This window comes from Carassius gibelio, chromosome B7 (genome assembly GCF_023724105.1).
Source record: "Carassius gibelio isolate Cgi1373 ecotype wild population from Czech Republic chromosome B7, carGib1.2-hapl.c, whole genome shotgun sequence".
NCBI lineage: Eukaryota > Metazoa > Chordata > Actinopteri > Cypriniformes > Cyprinidae > Carassius > Carassius gibelio.
In genome coordinates this window covers 2,677,895-2,697,504 of record NC_068402.1, presented here as the reverse complement: position 1 = coordinate 2,697,504, position 19,610 = coordinate 2,677,895, and the positions used below count along the sequence as shown (strand labels likewise).

Here is a 19,610-nt window from a genome sequence, read left to right as displayed (position 1 = left end):
GTGATCAAGTAAGAAAGAGAAATAAGAACACAAACTACAACTTTCTTCAGCCACAGTCTTAGGTGAACTGAAGATACAATACTTTAAATCTCTCAAGATCTGAATAAACAACTCCACAAACAGCATTACCAGCTTCACTTGTAGTAATACTAATCAGAATTATTTTATTTCTGCCATGCATCTACAGAAGTTCTTATTGATAATTGACAGAGGTTAAGATGTTGTCCAACACTGGAACTAGAAGATGGCAGTTGCAAGGATGGAACGCCTCAGCCTCTCACACTGGACTGCAGATCTTGGAGGTTCCTTTATACTCCAGCTAATGAGCTAAACAGGAGTCAGGTGGCACTCATTAGCCTGCCAAGCAGAGAGAGGAAGGAGGAGTAAAAGAAATAAGATCACAATCTACACACAGTAAACCCAATGGTTAATGTAATCAAAAGACAAAATCACTTATGTCCCTATGGACGTAACATACTCATCCAAGAGTTTCATGTGGGTTAATTACATCAACACCTTCCCCAAACTTAGGCTTTATCATTAACTCACATTTTAGAGGTTCAACAGGCACTTGTAAGAATGAATCCGTAAGATTTACAACGTCTTCAAATTTTTTTTGATTGTGCTCGGGTCACTGCACACACAGAAAAAGTAGAGGGGAACTGTTGGGAAAGACTAGAAGTATCATCAGCTTTACCTTCGTTCCCTATGATTGGTCTGGGAAGCACTTGACCACCTGCCAGGTCATTTCCTAGTAGGAGACCCACCCCTTCAAATGGCAACCGTTCCCGCACTCCAAGATTAACTAATCCAGTCACAAGATTTTAAGTGTACTTTATGGAGAGGAACACGATCACACCCCATTTCAATACCACGAATTAACACATCCGTGCCAGTGTACAAGCTTTGCGAGAAGGGCAGTAATTCTTTTAAGACAAAGGACTGTGCTGAGCCAGTGTCACGCAAAATCACAACAGATTGATGCGCAGTGTCAGACAAGGAAACCGTGCCAGAAAGAAGAAAAGGTTGAATGGATTCATCCTTAATTTCAGACATGGTTTGCACTAATGCCACCTTTTGGGATTTAGTCTCAGTGTTTTTCCTTTTCCAAGCCTGACACTCAGCAATTAGATGCCCTTCATCAAGGCAATAAAAACAGGAACGCTTGTCTCTTCCAGCTGAAGAAGCAGGCCTGTCCCTATTTCCGTAACTTTTTGCCATATTGGGGGATATACGTGGCAAATCTTGCAGAGTGTTTTTATTAGCAAACGGCATGTTTGAGAATCGGGCAGACGGAAACACATTGCGGTGCGTCAAAACAAACTCATCTGCTAATACAGCAACATTCAACAACAAATTTACTTTTTGTTCATTTGAATGAATGACAGCACCTTCGGGAAGACAAGTTTAAAGTCTTCCAGTAAGATCAATTCTTGCAATTGCTCAAAAGTAGTGGCCTTACTGGAGAGACACCATTTTTCAAGCATTACTCTTTTCTCTCTCGCAAATTCTACATGCGTCTGTCTCTCTGACTTTGCATGGACTCTAAACTTTTGGCAATATGCTTCAGGAACTAGTTCATAGCCTCTGAGAACAGCAGTTTTAATGATATTATAATCAAGAGACTGCTCAATTGGCAACGACGCGCAGATCTCTTTGAGCTTTGCCTGTTAAGCTACACTGCAGCAATAATGCCCACATATCACTCGGCCATTTAAGTTTTCCTGCGATGCGTTCAAAAGCGACAAAGTAGGGATCAACCTCTGACTCGCGGAAGGGAGGCACAAGCTTGATGTATTTGCTGACATCAAATTCCTGAGCACTCCTTGTGTATGAGATTACAGGTGTAGGAGGAGAAGAAACAGAGGGAGATCTTGAGCGCAGAGCTGGAATAGGTTTCCTGATCACCTCCGCCGACCGTAATGCTATAGTACGGAATTTAACCTCTCTATCAGTTTCTGCCTCTACCACTCTGAGTTATAACCGTAAATTCTCATTCTCCTGCTTTTTAACTTCAAGGTCTAATTCCTTTAGACGAATCGATAAGGCCGGATCAAAGCTTACACTTTCAGTAGGATTTACACCAGAAGCAAACTCTTCAGCCACCGCATTCGTCACAACCGCAGGGTGTTCGTCATCTTCTGGTAAAATACCATTGTATGCAATCTGCTTAAACAAATAATCCTTAAATGACTTGCTTTTTCTCTTCTTTTACTATCTCGATGTTAAAGAATTCTGCAATCAAAATTAGATCTTTTTTTCTACATTTCTGAAAGATCTCTGTGGAGGGAGACAGAGTAAACGCCAACAAATCAAACTCCATTTCTACGTCCACAGAGACTCTCTCTCCCCCTCTAAAGCAAAGACAGCGAGAACTAGATGTTTAAGAGAAAAAGAGTAATTGTACTCACTGAATCAACGCAGTCGTAAAAATAAAATAGCGGGCGGACGAGCCCCCACTTGTTACATACCCCTTTAAAAACAGAGATCTAGGGGTGAAAAGGGGGGGTAACAAATAAACGGTGGAGAGAAACTGAGAGAACTGCCATCTCCAAGTTCCAGGGCTGACACACAAGAAAGCTCAGTAACAACAGTTTGAGCAAACAACCAGAGGGATTTTATTTAACAGAATGGAAAAATATAAGGCTTCAGGAGGGAAAAGGCCAAAACAATAAACAAAAAGTTTCCTCTGACTAAGGTTTTCAGTGTTAACTTACCTACCAAACAAAAAGAGAAAGAAAAAGCACAGAGATACTTCCCTGACTTCCTCTCTAACTCAAACACAGGAGAAAAAGGGTAGTTTCTAAAAAAAATGACATCCACCTCCCTACAAGAAAAATATTCCACTTCCACTTAAGCAGTTACACTAAAAATGACAGACACTCTGCAACTCTCAATAACTTCACTTTAACACTATAGGTGAAGCAATCAACAAACACTTAAGTAGACAAGAGTTTAAACAAGAGCTTAAAATCCCAACACTGGAACTAGAAGATGGCAGTTGCAAGGATGGAACGCCTCAGCCTCTCACACTGGACTGCAGATCTTGGAGGTTCCTTTATACTCCAGCTAATGAGCTAAACAGGAGTCAGGGGGCACTCATTAGCCTGCCAAGCAGAGAGAGGAAGGAGGAGTAAAAGAAACAAGATCACAATGTAATCAAAAGACAAAATCACTTATGTCCCTGTGGACGTAACAGTAGTTGTACTCCAGATTGGTGTATCTAGAGATCTGTGATTACTGTGATGTGGAGATCATGGAAGGAACCGTGGAATCCAGGCATAAAAACACAATTCAGTGAATGTGATATGGACTAATGTCAGTAATTATTAATCTGTCACAATCAGTTTTGGAGCATTTATTATATATATATATATATATATATATATAATTTTTACAGTTGTATTTTTCAAATTGGTTGAATAAAACTTTTCTTTCATTGCATTGCTGTTGTGTCATTATTTTGATGGTTGAAAGTTGAAAAAGCATCAGTGTGTGGATGTCAAATGGTCGAGAAGTTTTTGCATTTTTTGAATCAATTTGCAAACATTAAGGTGCCTGCTGCACAATAAGAAAAATGCACACATCCTCATTCACCCTTAAGGGTGATGTCATGAAAATCTGAATTTTCCATGTTTTAGGTGCTATAATCATGTCCTCAGTTCATCTACCAACCAGGGAAACATTTAACACACAGTAAATTTTGTGTAACTTTTTGAAACTTTTTTTGTGTTTTAAAACATATTAGTAGTCTGAATGAAGAAAGTCATATACAGCACAGATGACTTCAGAGTGAGTAGTTTATGGCCTAATTTTAAATTTTGTGTGAACTAACCTTTTACAACTAAAATGGCACTTTGAGAAGCTTGATAAATACGGGCCCAGGCTTCATTAACAGAGACAACACTGCTCATTCCCTTAACTCAGGGCACCAAGGTTAGGTGAGTAACCACAGCTTTTACCTACATAAGGTTAAGACAGTTGATGTTATATTTCTTTCTAAAATGGCATTTAGCATCATGCTGACAATTCCCTCAGAGCATGAGACCATGTCTCCAGTGATCACGGAATTAATTACTGCCAACAATAATCAAATACAACACTGAACTTTGTTCTGTACAAATCACATTCTTTGCTTAGAACGTCCGTAACAAAATCGTCCCTCTGAAGTGTCACGCAGGACAGAAAAATAAAGCACCAACACTTTGTTTTCTGCAGGTTATAATAAAACTTCACCGTCATGACAAACAATAGCAGATTTAATTATCTGTTTAATATTTATAATAAATCAAAATATATAAACATAGTCTAAAACATTGAATACATAATTTGGAGAAAGTATTCATGTTGGAAAAGAAAGAAAGAATTCAGGGATAAGAGAAGAAAAAACATAACTTTTTTGTCTTTAAAAATTTCTCTCTGAGATCAACACAAGTGAGAGACAGTATGGCTAGTTAACCTCTAAGTATTTCAGTGTATATGGAGTCCTGGGTGTACATCTGCTTATGATAAACTTGCAGTAAGTAATCTTTTAATTTCCAGTCAGTATAAGAACATCCAGATGGGGAATTCTAATGTGCTCCACATAAAAACTGCTTAATATGGCTTAATGTCACTGGAGGACCTAACACAGAGGTGAAGGATTGATGCTGATATGAGAGTATTTGAATATCCCTCATCTGTAGTATCCTATAAATGCTGATGCGATGGGTTTGATGTGAATCTGATCATTGCTGGAAACATGAAGAAACTCAATATCATTAGGATATGTCCCCAAAACCATTCAAACTGGCTGTTATTAATCCTCTTATCAATAAAACCACAACTTGACCCCAAAGAACTACTTAATTATAGACCATTCTCGAACCTTCCTTTTCTGTCCAAGATACTAGAAAAGGTGGTATCCTCACAATTATATTCCTTCTTAGAGAAAATGGTATATGTGAGGATTTCCAGTCAGGATTTAGACCGTATCATAGTACTGAAACTGCTCTCCTTAGAGTTACAAATGATCTGCTCATATCATCTGATCGTGGGTGTATTTCTCTTTTAGTTTTATTGGATCTTAGTGCTGCGTTTGACACAATTGACCACAGCATTCTTTTGCATAGACTTGAACACTTTGTTGATATCAGTGGAAGTGCATTAGCATGGTTTAAATCATACTTATATGATCAGTTCGCCATCAGTTCGTAGCAGTGAATGAAGATGTATCATATCGATTACAAGTGCAGTATGGAGTACCTCAAGGCTCAGTACTAGGGCCGCAACTCTTCACGCTTTATATGTTACCCTTGGGAGATATCATCAGGAAACATGGTGTTAGCTTTCACTGTTATGCTGATAATGCTCAGCTCTATATTTCTTCGCGGGCCGATGAAACACACCAATTTGAAAAACTAATGGAATGCATAGTCGATATTAAAAAAAAACTGGATGTTGAGTAATTTCTTACTGCTAAATTCAGAAAAAAAAACAGAGGTATTAATTAACCAGGAAGTATGACCATATTAGCCCGGTCCTGTCCACACTGCACTCGCTCCCTATCAAACATTGTATAGATTTTAAAATATTGCTTATTACTTATTAAGCCCTGAATGGTTTAGCACCTCATTATTTGAATGAGCTCCTTTTACATTATACTCCTCTACATTCGCTACGTTCTCAAAACTCAGGCAATTTGATATTACCTAGAATATCAAAATCAGCTGCGGGCGGCAGATCCTTTTCCTATTTGGCGCCTAAACTCTGGAATAACCTACCTAACATTGTTCGGGAGGCAGACACACTCTTGCAGTTTAAATCTAGATTAAAGACCCATCACATTATCAAGATGGCGCTGCCGTGTCCGGTCGCCGTCCAGGTCGCTCCACTTAGATTATGTTTTTATTTATTTTTTTACCTACTTTTGCTTTCTCTTTTTACACACATTACCTCTGCACTGATCATATATGAAAAGGAAACACTTTTGGACATTGGACACCGCTTCACTGACCTGTTTCAGGACACTTTATCCTCCAACCCATCGCGGCCAGATGGACAGGACAGCCGAGGCCGGCAAATCCAAAGGCGGAGGAGTTTGTTTCATGATTAACAAGAAATGGTGTGACCCCAGGAATATCTCCACTCTGTCGCGCTCCTGCTCGCCTCATCTGGAACATTTATCCATTATTTGCCACCCATTCTATCTGCCTCGGGAGTTTTCATCGATCATCATAACTGCTGTTTACATCCCTCCACAATCAGACACTGGCTTGGCTTTGTCTGAGCTTCACGACGCGCTCAGCGGCAACATCAACAAACATCCTGACGCTGCTATTATCATTGCTGGGGACTTTAACAAAGCCAAACTCAGGCAAGTTATGCCTAATTTTTATCAACATGTATCCTGTCCAACCAGAGGACCGAATAAACTGGATCATTGCTACACTCAGTTTAAGAATGCCTACAAAGCACGCTCACTACCGGCTTTCGGCAAATCGGACCATGCCGCCATTTTCCTCACACCGGAAAATAAACAACGGCTCGTTCAAGATCCCCCGGTGCAGAGGGTGGTGACGCGATGGTCCAACCAATCAGAAGCAACATTACAGGCGGCTCTTGATGACGTAGACTGGGACATGTTTCACGCAAGTTCATCTGACGTCAGCGAGTTCACGGATGTAGCGTTAAGCTTCGTAAACACGCTAGCCGAACAAGCTACAGATACAATAACTATAAGGACATTCTCAAATCAGAAACCATGGGTGGACAGATCAATCCGTGCAGCAGTAAACAAACGCACTGCTGCTTACAACGGCGGTCTTCTATCAGGAAACATGAGCGAGTACAAAGCATCGTGCTATGCTCTCCGACGCGCGGTAAGAGCTGCCAAACACAGATACAGGGAACGCATAGAGTCACATTTCCAGCTAAATGACTCCCGACGCATGTGGCAAGGAATAAGGACCATCTGTGACTTTGGAAATAAATCCTCTGCAGAGGTGAGAGCAGATCCGTCGCTGGCTGACGAGCTAAACACTTTCTACGGCCGCTTTGAAAGCAATCTAAGCAGTGCGAGTCTGCCGATCAGCGCGTCAGGAAGCAGCAGTCAGATCAGCGATCATCATGTGATCACCATGTCGGAGGACGAGGTTCGGAGGGCACTAAAGCGAGTGAATGTAAGGAAAGCAGCTGGACCTGATGGGATTTCTGGCCGTGTTCTGTTGTCCTGCGCTGATCAGCTGGCTGGTTTGTTTACATCCATTTTTAACGAGTCTCTTGCTACATCGGTGGTTCCCACCTCATTCAAAAAATCGGTCATCATCCCTGTGCCTAAAAACAATAAACCCTCTTGTCTGAATGACTATCGCCCAGTTGCCCTCACATCAATAGTCATGAAGGTCTTTGAGGGACTGGTTAAAAATGTCATCTGCTCCTCCATCCCGGATACTTTGGACCCTCTTCAGTTTGCTTATCGCCCAAACAGATCCACAGATGATGCCATCTCTCACATCCTGCACTCTTCTCTCACACACATCGACAGCAATAACAGGAACTATGTAAGGCTGCTATTTATTGACTATAGCTCAGCTTTTAATACTATAGTCCCCATAAAGCTAGCTTCCAAACTCATAGACCGCGGACTGAATTCTTCACTCTGCGACTGGATCCTTGATTTCCTCACCGGCAGACCTCAAGTGGTGAAACTAGGCCAGTACACCTCCAGCTCCATCACCCTGAACGTAGGAGCCCCACAGGGCTGTGTCCTGAGTCCCCTGCTCTACTCTCTCTACACACATGACTGCGTGTCTTCGCACAGCTCCACATCCATTATCAAATTTGCTGATGACACTGTGGTTCTGGGCCTCATTCACAACAATAATGAGACCGCATACTTGGATGAGGTAGAGAAATTGACATCATGGTGCCAGGACAACTGTCTCTCTCTGAATGTGAGCAAAACTAAAGAACTGATTTTGGACTTCAGGAAGAGACAGCAGCAGCCCTATACTCCTCTTATGATCAGCGGGGCCGCTGTGGAGAGGGTGAGCAGCTTCAAGTACCTTGGTGTAAACATCTCGGAGGACCTGACTTGGACTACTCACATTCAAACACAGGTTAATAAAGCCAGACAAAGACTGTACCATCTGTGACAGCTGAGGAAATTCAGGGTCTCACCAGCAATCCTGAAAACTTTCTATTCTGGGGCTATAGAAAGTGTATTGACTCAGTGTATCTCAGTGTGGTTTGGGAACAGCTCCAGTCAAGACTGCAAAGCCCTGCAGAGAGTTGTGCGCTTAGCTGAGCGCATCTCAGGGTCTGCTCTCCCCTCTCTGCAGGACATCTACCTCAAACGCTGCAGAAGTAGAGCTGCAAAAATCATCAAAGACTCCATCCACCCCAGTAATCATATTTTCACTTTGCTGCCATCTGGTAAGCGCTTCCGTAGCCTGATGGCAAAAACTGAGAGACTCAGGAGTTTTTTTCCCCCAGGCCATCAGGCTCTTAAACTCTAAACCAGCTTCTTAACATCCTCATGCCTCCACTTAATGTTCACTTTATCATTTTCACTTTATTCACTACCTCACATTGACACACTGACAGTGTCAACCTGTTTTGCACATTTGCTTCTTGTACATTCCTGGGTATCTTAATATTTAAGACTACAGTAAAATGCATATATGCACATTGTACATCCCTGTACATCTTAATATTTAAGACTACAGTTTACATTCATGCACATTATTTTGCGTTCTATATTTAATTCTACAATATACATTTTTTATATTTTATTCTTATGTTTTTATTGTTTACTTTTATTTCATTCTTACATAGCTTTATTTATGTATATTTTCATCTGTGTTGTTTTCTTTAATTGCACTGTCCATGGAGAGGACCTGACTCACATTTCACTGCTGGTTATATATGCTATATCGAATTTTGTATGTGACGAATAAAAATCTTGAATCTTGAATCTGAATCTTTAACCTGGCTTACACATAACATACTAATATGCTTTTAATATCCAAATCCGTTAAAGGATTTTTAGGCTGCATTAATTAGGTAAACCGGAACCGGGAATACTTCACATAACACCCGATGTACTTGCTCCAGGACAAGACCACAGGAAACAGATGATTCTTCTGCACAATCTGACTTTGCTGCAGCCTGGAATTGAACTACTGGTTTCGTCTGGTCAGAGGAGAACTGGCCCCCAACTGAGCCTGTTTTCTCCCAAGGTTTTTTTCTCCATTCTGTCACCGATGGAGTTTTGGTTCCTTGCCGCTGTCGCCTCTGGCTTGTTTAGTTGGGGTCACTTCATCTACAGTGATATCATTGACTTGATTGCAAATAAATGCACAGACACTATTTAACTGAACGGAGATGACATCACTGAATTCAATGATGCACTGTCTTTAACTTTCGCTTTGCATTATTGACACACTGTTTTCCAAATGAATGTTGTTCAGTGCTTTGACACAATGTATTTTGTTTAAAGTGCTATATAAATAAAGGTGACTTTGACTTTGACTTTGAATCACTCTCTGTGAGATGGATGTTTTTGGAAGAGGTATCTGTAGTGTTTGTTTTATAAAATCAACTAACAAATATATCACATTACTAGTCACGGTAAGAAGCACTAATACTTTTAATGAACACAAACTCAAATGATAATGCTAATGTTTGATGTGTAGGTCCTGTTTTAAAAAGATCAGGTGTAAAGATGCTGTTTAACTCCAGAGCTGGTTTGGCCGACCAGACAGTAGTTAGGTTTCCATCCAAAGATTCAAATTTAACTTACGTGCAAAACTGGAATATTGCATAAAACATTTAAGAATAAAGCATAAATCCAAAGAGTTCAAGAGAACAAAGATGTCACTTAATGATAAACTGGCACTAAATATCACTTAGAAAAGTAGAAGAATCCACCATAATAATGTATTCAGTGAAAGTGCTTCCTGCATAGTTTATGAACATTTTTTTTTTTCCTTATTGGATAAAAAGTGTATCCTACACAATTGTGGAGATTGTATGCACATTTTTATAATTGATTCCCATCTGGCATTTCTATACAGCATTTTATCATGCAATATTGCAAAATTTGCATACAAATAGGTGGATGGAAACATAGCTGGAGAGAGAGAAAAAAAAAAAGAACCCACTTTATATTAAGTGGCCTTAACTACTATGTACTTACATTTTAATTAATAATTTAGTACAATGCACTTATTGTGTACATACATGTTTTTAAATTGTACTTATATTTAAAAAAAAAACGACATGTTATTACATCTGTATTTAATTTTCTGTAATTACATTTTTAATTATACTGTTGACCCATACTTTACACCTTAACCCACCCTTAAACTTACCCACACCTCCAACCCTCTCCCTAACCTTACCCCTATCCCACCTCAATAGCAGCAAAAGTGTTTTACAATACAATATGAACACAATAAGTACATTGTACTTACTGTTTTATGTAAGTACATAGTAGTTAGGGCCACCAAAGAAATTCTTATAGAAATGAGAGAAAGACGTAATATGCATAAATGTCAGATCACTGTAAAGTAGCTGTGGTCAATCAGAAAATCACCCTGTACAAAATCTACTGTTTATGTACCAATCAAATAGACAGAATGTTTAAGTATGACAACAACCACATGCTAATCTGAAGTGGGTCTACAGCGCCTCCTTAAAACTGTGTGAGAACTACAGTAAATGCAATGACACTACATCAAGCATCAGTAGTCAAACATGTTGGTCAGTAATGATTGTCAATAAACGAGTGAAGAATGTCAACAAAACCAATAGATAACACAAATAAACAGCATCGGTGAGTCTGGCGGACTGCCCAAACAGCGTTTAAATACAACGCTCCAGTCACCAATCCTGCCTACCACACGAAAGAGAGAACCACAACTATATCCCAACATGTCAAAACATTAAACAACACAATAATCCACACCACTCCAGTTGACTCCAATTAACGTCTTGAGAAACCAAAACTGTGTGTTTGTAAGAAACAAATCCACCATTAAGACATTTTTTACTTAATGTTGCTTTCAGCCAAAATACGAGTTCATTTTTGGACTCTCATTTAAGACGGCACCTATTTGCTTCAGAGGATACTCTTTATATCAGCTGTCATACCAGTGTAATGCAGTACATAGAAGTACGCACAAAAGTGCATGTGTGGCATGTGAGAACAAGTGAGGTCTGTTCTTGCGACTTCACACTTATCTGAGCTTTGAGACGCTGGCGGACTGAACTAATCTTGATGTTGCACGAGCAGCCTCAAGATCCAGCTATTAAAAGCGTTTTTGGACTTGTCTGTTTCACTTAATTTGACACTTTAGAAAATTAATAAAGTAGGAAGTTGCAGTTTAGGGTCAGCAATATCTTTATCTTATCTTAATTGCAAAAGATTTGAAATAATTAGGTTTTATTTGTATTTATTTATCAGGTTTGTGTTTGGTTTAATAGCCATATCTGGCAACACTGCATCGCCGGCAATAAAACTGACTTAAACTTAAAGGATAGCATAGTCAGCGAGGCAAATGGAAAACATATCATGACATTATCTGTCAGAAACGTTATCAATGCTGTCATAAACAGTAGCATTTAACACTAGTACACACAGATCTGTAGAAAAAAGTAGGTTACAGAATGAAATGAAATACACAAACACTAGCTTAAAGAAGTCTATGATATGTCATTCAGTATAGTAGTTACATTTTCACAAATAATATTGCATTATCTTTTCTGAATTGGCTTTGAATTGTGCTTTTACATTTTTTATTTATTTTTTGCTTTTTGCATGAGACATTTTTACCAGACAAACAAAATGTTATATTTGATCCTGAACTCTCCTGAAATCGTTTTGACTAGTAAATTACGATGAGGTTTCTGTTACTGCAAATCTACAGTCAGGATAGGTCAAACTGAAGGCTCGTGAATGAAAGGAGCAGAAGTCACGCCATCTGGGAGCTTCTGATTTCTGTCTATCGCTTATGTTAGCTAGTTGTACGGCAAAAGACTAAGTAAACTAAACTTTTTTTGTTACAAGCAATTAGTAAGCGGCAGACAAAACAGGTACTAGTCAACCTACACCCTTAGACTAACAGACTGACAAATCTGTGATCGTGATGGAACAACTATTAATGCTGGACAGATTTCACAGGACATTTCTGATACTCTGTAGAAGTTAAATTACACAGATCCAACATGAACAGGTTGTGTGACATTTAATACAATTGTTTAATACCAACAGACATCTTATCGTTACAGCTATACTGAAGGCTTAAATATTCAACCTTAAAAAAACTATATTATTCTGCTATTGATTTTGCTTTGGTCAAACATATGGAAATTGTATCTTTTGAACATTAATATAATTAAAATACACAAAAATTAAAACTTGCACTTTAAAAACAAACTAACTAACAAACAAACAAGTTTGACATCCAAAAAAAAAAAAAAAGCAAAAAACAAATTGGTCGGTCTGATTGCAGACACTCACTGGTCCTTTTAGCTCCATCAGAATATCACATTTTATTTGTCTTCATCAACTGTGATTTTCTGAACAACTTTCCAAGAAAAAAAAAAGGTTGATATATACATTATTTACATAGGCAAAATAACTGATGCTGGTACAGACGCAGTCATAGTGCACTTCCTCAAACGCTCATGCTCTTCTGAAAAAACAATTTGGAAATATTTACATTTACATTTACATAGTCTGCAAAAATGCAGTGAATGGAAAAAACAGGTGACATACTAAAAAGTGAACAGCAGTAGATGTAGATGCAAATGGAAAAGAGTGGCAAAGATTTACTACATTGCTATGTGAAGTCCTGATTTTAAAGATAGTCTTGTGTCTTCTAGGATCAGATCTTCTCATGTCAGACCAGATGCAGACAGTGTTGGGGAACTTGCAAAATGAATAATAGTCAGAATGTCAGTTGGGTCAGATATTAAGCATATAGGTTACTGATACTCTAATAAGAGTAACTCTCAACAGAATGTTTAAAAGGGACCATCAACATTAAGTGTTACCAAATGTTTTGTTTTGTTTATTGGATCTTGACAGCTTCAGTCCTCATTCACTTCAGTTTTTCTAGCTCCAGTCAGGGAGAAAAGTGGGCGGAGAAACATGATCATGTGACTACCAAATAAAGTTGAACTAATTTGCGTCTTCCAGGAAAAGCTCTCATTAAAACATTCCCAAATGCAGGCAGAAATCATCACAAACCACATGAAATGAACATGAGAGTTGTCTTCAAGAGTCTGTTGTTTTTACTGGGTAAGTGATATATACAATCTATTTTCAGCTTTTTCTTTCAGACAGAGAAACACTTAACAGCAGAACATAATTCAAATTGAATGTGTTGTTATCAGTTTAATGTTATCTAAATACCATTAAACATTATACTTTTATATGAGGAGCTAAATTGTGTAAGACATCAATACATTATTTTAGAGATCATACAGAATTTCTTAAACTGCTTTTTTAAGTGTACATGTAGGTTTTTACTCATGAGAAAAATCTGTGTAGGTTGCTAAATACTGAGCATTATTCTGTCTTTCTCATTTCAAGGGTTTTTCTCAGTTCAAACGAAGGGAGGAACTGAAGGTGAGATTTGAAAATGAAAACCTACCATATCTTTTTTTAGTGAATTTGTGCTGCTGTGAACACACGTCACATGATGAAAACTCATGGACATAAATAGCCCAGCAGGACTACCCTTACGAAAAGGAAGTTTATTCAAGTGTGTTATTATTACTAGCACTAGTTATTAGTATTTAAACTAAAATAAGAAAGTATGCTTTTAGTTTACTTTTTATGTACGTCTTGGAAATGAGCTTACAATGTAAGTATACTTGAATCATACTTACAAAAATTGTAAATATATTTGAAGTATATAATCCATGTTTTCATTAATATACGGTAAAGGGCGCTCGTATACATCGTTTGTACATAATTTCCAAAAAAAATGCAAGTGAAGAAGAAACAAGAAACACCAGATACTACTGCACCAAAACTGTAACGTTATGGATTAAAATAACAGATGAAGAGGTAATAATTACAGTCAAGCTTTGGGGTGTTGATCGACTCCATCTACGTTTTGATTATCATTCTAAATCCAAATCATAGTCTTTGTTCAGCTTTTTGTTCAAAATGTTATTTCTTTATTTTTTTATGAAAAAAAAAAACATTAACGTGTTTAAAAAATAGTGCATGAAGCTAGAATAAAATATTTTGTTATTGTTTCTTTCTTTGGATGTTTCGTATGTTAAGATATTCATACAACAAAATATATACACATTAAAACCTAAATAGAGATATAGTAGTATACTTAAAGTATGATGTAAAGTTCACTTAAAAAAAAAAAAAAAAAAAAAAAAAAAACACTTGCAGTATAAAACTACTAAACTAGTCGGATACGGTTTATCATTATTATCTCTAAAATGATTGATGCCAGTTTGAAAAAGTATAATAGGTATTCATGTAAACATATTTTACTATCCAAGTCAACAGAGAAATAACCAAAAGGTGTGTGACTGTGCAGCATGATGTGAAAAGCATAGTGCATAAACAAATAAATAAAAATCATGCAGATTGAGTTCTGCAGATGTTGACTGATTACCACCTGGAAGTAATTATGCAGTATTGAAGATCCACCCGCCTAACTGCATCTCAATGAATCTCAAGATCATCCACTTTGAATTTATTTAATACACTTTTAAAATCTTTGAGAAAGCAGTAACGAGAAACAGTCAATGAAACTACAAAAAAAACAAAAAGAGCACAACATCAGAGTGAGACTTTGGGAAGAGGAACAAAACAATAAGCTAGATTTTAAATAATAATAATAATAATAATAATAATAATAATAATAATAATAATAAATAGATAAATTGTCAAGGCAAACTTTGAAGTTGGCTTGAGAAATCCAGAACAGGAAGTTTGAAAAAGGTTTTAAAAACGTGAAGTTTGAAGGTTTTCAGTTTGTAGTTTCTAGTTTAAAATTGTTTTAAAAAATATAAAAGTTTAAATAAGAGTTTAAATGTTTTCCGACATTTGATTATTCTAGTTAAACTCTTTAGTTCATATTACCTTGTTCATTCGGGTGCTCATGGATTCAACATAATCTATTAGTCCATAATTACAGAGTAAAACAGAACAAAATCAAATGTAACAATTTATTATCAGTCAAGTAAATATGTATTCTGCCAATTACATATCCAATTGAAACACATCAAAGCATATCAATACAAAACATCAAATTATCAAAGAGGAATCTAAAAGTAAAATATGCATACCTGACCTTAGAAAATACATAGTATGAAGTGAAGAGACACACAACACACTACGGGCTTTCTGGCTACAGAAATCACCCTGATCAACTTGCTGCAATCGTTTAAATACCTCAGACCAAGACAAACATCCCCCGAGATGAAGACAGGAACTAACCATTGGAATTTGCATTAACTCAGGTTCCAAGCCTGGGTGGTTTTACAACACAAAGAGAATAGAGGGTAATCCACATGGAGGACCCTAGGAAAGGACACTCCCATCACAGTATTCAAGATATCTCCTGACTCTTCGAATCTGTGTTATCTTCTAATCTACTTTTGTGAGATTGAGACCATTGAACCTGTTGCACTGAGACATTTCAAATGATACTAGACATGAGTGTTCGTTCACTTGCATTGACATTTTCATGTAATCATTTTGAGCAGACTGAGTAGAAGGAAGAATGGGTGAAGGGATTTCAAATGAAACAAATGGCCAGAAGGGAAGGAGGTCTTGAAGATGCCCGTGTATGTCTGTATTCTCTTTTTCCCGGGAGATCAAAGTATCTCAGGTTCTTTCATCCTTACAAATATGTTACACATGTGACTGAATTTGCCATGAAAAAAGCAACAAACACATTATAGTCTTTCTGTGGCGATGTTGCGAAGTGTTCCAGACATCGGTTGTCGTCCACTATGACACATTATACTATATTAGATGATTTAATCTTGCATCCCTGCGACCATTGTCATTTACTAATCCGCATGCACTCTGAGTCAATCAGATTGTGCCAAAATCTGGCTAAAATCATGTGGTCTGAACCGGCTTCATTCAATTAAACCACCAAACTCAACTTTCAGAAGTTCGGCTTTCATGCTTTTTATAATAATAATAATTATATTAAAGCAGAAGCTTGTGATTTGTTTAGATTACATGTTAAGTTCCAGTCAAAATAGAAATAATTGTAATAGTTATACATTTTTTCCCCCTTCAACATATTCCAGTGAACATAGCAACATGGGGCAAAGCCAATCAATCGACACAGGCCTACAACTGGTATCCCTCAAACGCTCTGGATGGGAAAAACTCCACCTGCACTCATACAGATGTACAGAGTGACCCGTGGTGGAAGCTGGACCTGATGAAGACGTACAGTGTGAACAGAGTGACCATCACTAACAGACACGACTGCTGTAGTTACAGGATAAACGGGTCAGAGATTCGGGTTGGAAACAATTCTTCAGATCTTTTCAGAAACCCTGTGTGAGTCTTCTGGCCAGTTGGACAGTAACTTTATACATACATGCATATGTGATCTTATACAACTATTAAACTACAAACACACACACACACACACACACACTATATATATATATATATATATATATATATATATATATATATATATATATATATATATATATATATATATATATATATATGAATGTTACCACATTCAGTTAACCCGTTTTTCACACATTAAAAAAGGATTAAACACGCTGAAATTATTATCCATGTGTAATAACAACACTTAATTGTCATGACAAATAATTGCACATTTGTGCAGATGCTAAATAAACAAAACTTCAAAACTGCTAATTCTCATGTATGTTACATAATCTAAGTTGGAAGAAATTATAAAATATGCATTGTGTTGTGTTGTATTAAAAACATTTATATAATCATACATTGAGCAACAAACACAGGAGCTACTCACTCTTTCATCTTTCTCCAGATGTGCTGTAGTTTCTTCTATTCCAGCAGGAGCTACCTACAGCTACTCGTGTGGTGGGATGAAGGGACGTTACGTTACTGTGAATATTCCTGGAACTTCAAAGATTCTGACTCTCTGTGAAGTGGAAGTCTATGTGATTTTTCCAGGTAATTCAGAGCCACAAAGCAAATGTCTTCTGGCCCAGATCCGGGCCAAACAATCACTTTTCCTCGGCCCAAGTGCCGCAAAGAATGACGGTCCTGAAGTGGCCCAGAACTGGATTAAAGAGAAGATATATATGCGAGTAGCAGGGCATAATTTAAGTTGCTAAACACTGAAAATACTGTCCCGATTCATTTCTCATTCAAAACACGCATCTCCAGAAACACGACATGTTACAATCTCTGACAAAAACAGCTGAAGTTTCTACACTGGCAAAGCGAGTGTTAAAAATAACTTTAATAAAACGATTCATCAGTTTACTGTTGGGGATATCTCGCGCGTCCAGTCAGAGTCACTGACAAGGGTTTTATTGTATTTTATTGCACCACTGGCATCCACGGTATGCTTCCTTATCTACTGTTGTAATTTGCAGGTGGTGTCAAAAAGTTGCTGGTTTAGATAAATAGCTGTATTTCTGTATGATTGACTCATATACAATAATTTTCATCCAAATACAAGAATCTTGACTTTCTGATACGATACGTATGGTAGGCATTTCCAATCTGGCAAAACTGCTTCTAAATTAGAGCCAATCACCAAATGGTAAAGTCAACATGTCACTGCAGCTGCCGTTAGTGATGATATAAAAATAAAATGCACTGATTAAAACCCATTTCTTGACACTATGACATCTTCCAGGTAATTTGGCAACAGGAAGAACCGTTACACAGTCATCAACCTATGGACTGTGGTCTGCAGAACAGGCCATTGACTACAATCCAGGTTTCATCCAGCCATCATCATCGTGTTCCTCAACCAATATTCAGACTAACCCATGGTGGAGAGTGGATCTGAGTTCTGTGCACCGAGTTAATAGAGTCATCATCACAAACAGACTAGACAACTCTACAGAACGAATAAACGGAGCACAGATTCGCATCGGAAACTCTTTGGAGAACAACGGCAACAGCAATCCCATGTGAGACTCTTTTGCAGTGACTTAATATCCATGAAAAACACATATGAAGAAAGTCTAGAAGTCTTAATGAGGTTTTCTCCATCTCTCTTTAGATGTGCTGTGATCTCTAGCATTCCGGCTGGTGTTTCCTCCACCTACACCTGTAATGATATGGAGGGTCGATACGTGAATCTGTTCATTCCTGGATATTCAAAGTGTCTTACTCTGTGTGAGGTGGAGGTCTATGAAGAAGGTGTGATCAAACTAATATTTAATAGATTTAATACTTTAGGAAATTGCTTTACAACAGTTGAAATTTGCAATGTATGGTTTATGAACATTTGAAATATGTTGCATGCTCTCACAGATTCCAATCCTTTACTACATAAATGCATTTGTGTATGGCACCAAACCATGTCCATACTTATAGTTTTTTTTTTTTTTTTTTTTTGAGGATCACTACACAAACTCTCAATGCATATGTTCAATCTTAAGTGACAGATGCATTTGGATCAAATTGCTCCAGATACTGTAGTCATGATGCATTTTTTTTTTTTTTTTTTTATTTGCATTTAGAATTTTATTTTCCTTTTTATGTTCACCCTCATGTGCCCTTTCAGATCCTTCTGTCCAGGAAGAATCTTGTGAAGATGAAGTTTGAGTCTGTGTGAACCTCCAGCTCCTGTCACCGGTGAGAGAGGGAAACATACAGAAATCTGAAATCAAATCACATTGATTCCAGTTTAATAAAATCTGCTCATTTCTGCTTCAGTCAGCCCTGGTGGAACGAGGGTCTCAACCGCACTAAAAGGAACTGATGTTGAAGGAAGCTGTGCCAAGTCAATGTTTTCCTACAAACACTGTAAAACAGAGAAGGAATATTGATTTTGAAGTAAATTATTCAAAGAAATATGCATTTATTTGGTAATTTGCTTTGATGACCACAATAAATTTGTATGTGAAAATGTAAAATGATTGGATCTTCAGGAATTAGTGCTACATTGTAAAGTCCATCCAGTGTTAATTTCACTGACGGAAAATATGAATCAACTTGTATCAGGTGTAGGTGTAATATTAGGTGTGACCTAATATAACTTCATAAAGTGTCAGAGGACTTAGTCCATAAAATAAATATAGTTCTTAAATGTGTCATAGAATGCATTGATACTTTTTTTTTTTATTGTTCTCTGATGTCCCCCATGTGTATGTTAAGTTTTATCTCAAAATATCCTACGGATCATTTTTTTAAAGCTTGTTGAAATTGCCACTTTTAGGATATGAGCTAAAACACACTGTTTTTGTGTTTGTCCCTTTAAATGAAAATGATCTGCTACTTCCTATTTCTTTTTTCAGAAGAGTGCGGAGCATCAAGAGCTCATACTGAAGGGCATAATGGTGTTACGGTTTAACTGGTGGTGACCGTGTTACTGACCACACATTGCTTCCAAATGCAATTTTTAACTAGCACATTTCTATTCATAATTATTCTGGTA

At 37.5% G+C, this 19,610-nt stretch overlaps 1 protein-coding gene across 1 annotated transcript; it reads left to right on the top strand.

Moving 5' to 3' along the window:
* The first annotated feature begins 13,251 nt into the window (after window positions 1–13,251).
* LOC127961824 (fucolectin-7-like) lies at window positions 13,252–19,266 on the top strand. The gene is made up of 8 exons (XM_052561097.1): window positions 13,252–13,288; window positions 13,583–13,618; window positions 16,288–16,546; window positions 17,019–17,164; window positions 17,859–18,138; window positions 18,231–18,370; window positions 18,738–18,808; window positions 18,890–19,266. Exons 1-7 carry the CDS (start codon window positions 13,252–13,254, stop codon window positions 18,776–18,778), a joined length of 939 nt encoding a protein of 312 aa, XP_052417057.1. The 3' UTR covers window positions 18,779–18,808; window positions 18,890–19,266.
* The last annotated feature ends 344 nt before the right edge of the window (window positions 19,267–19,610 follow it).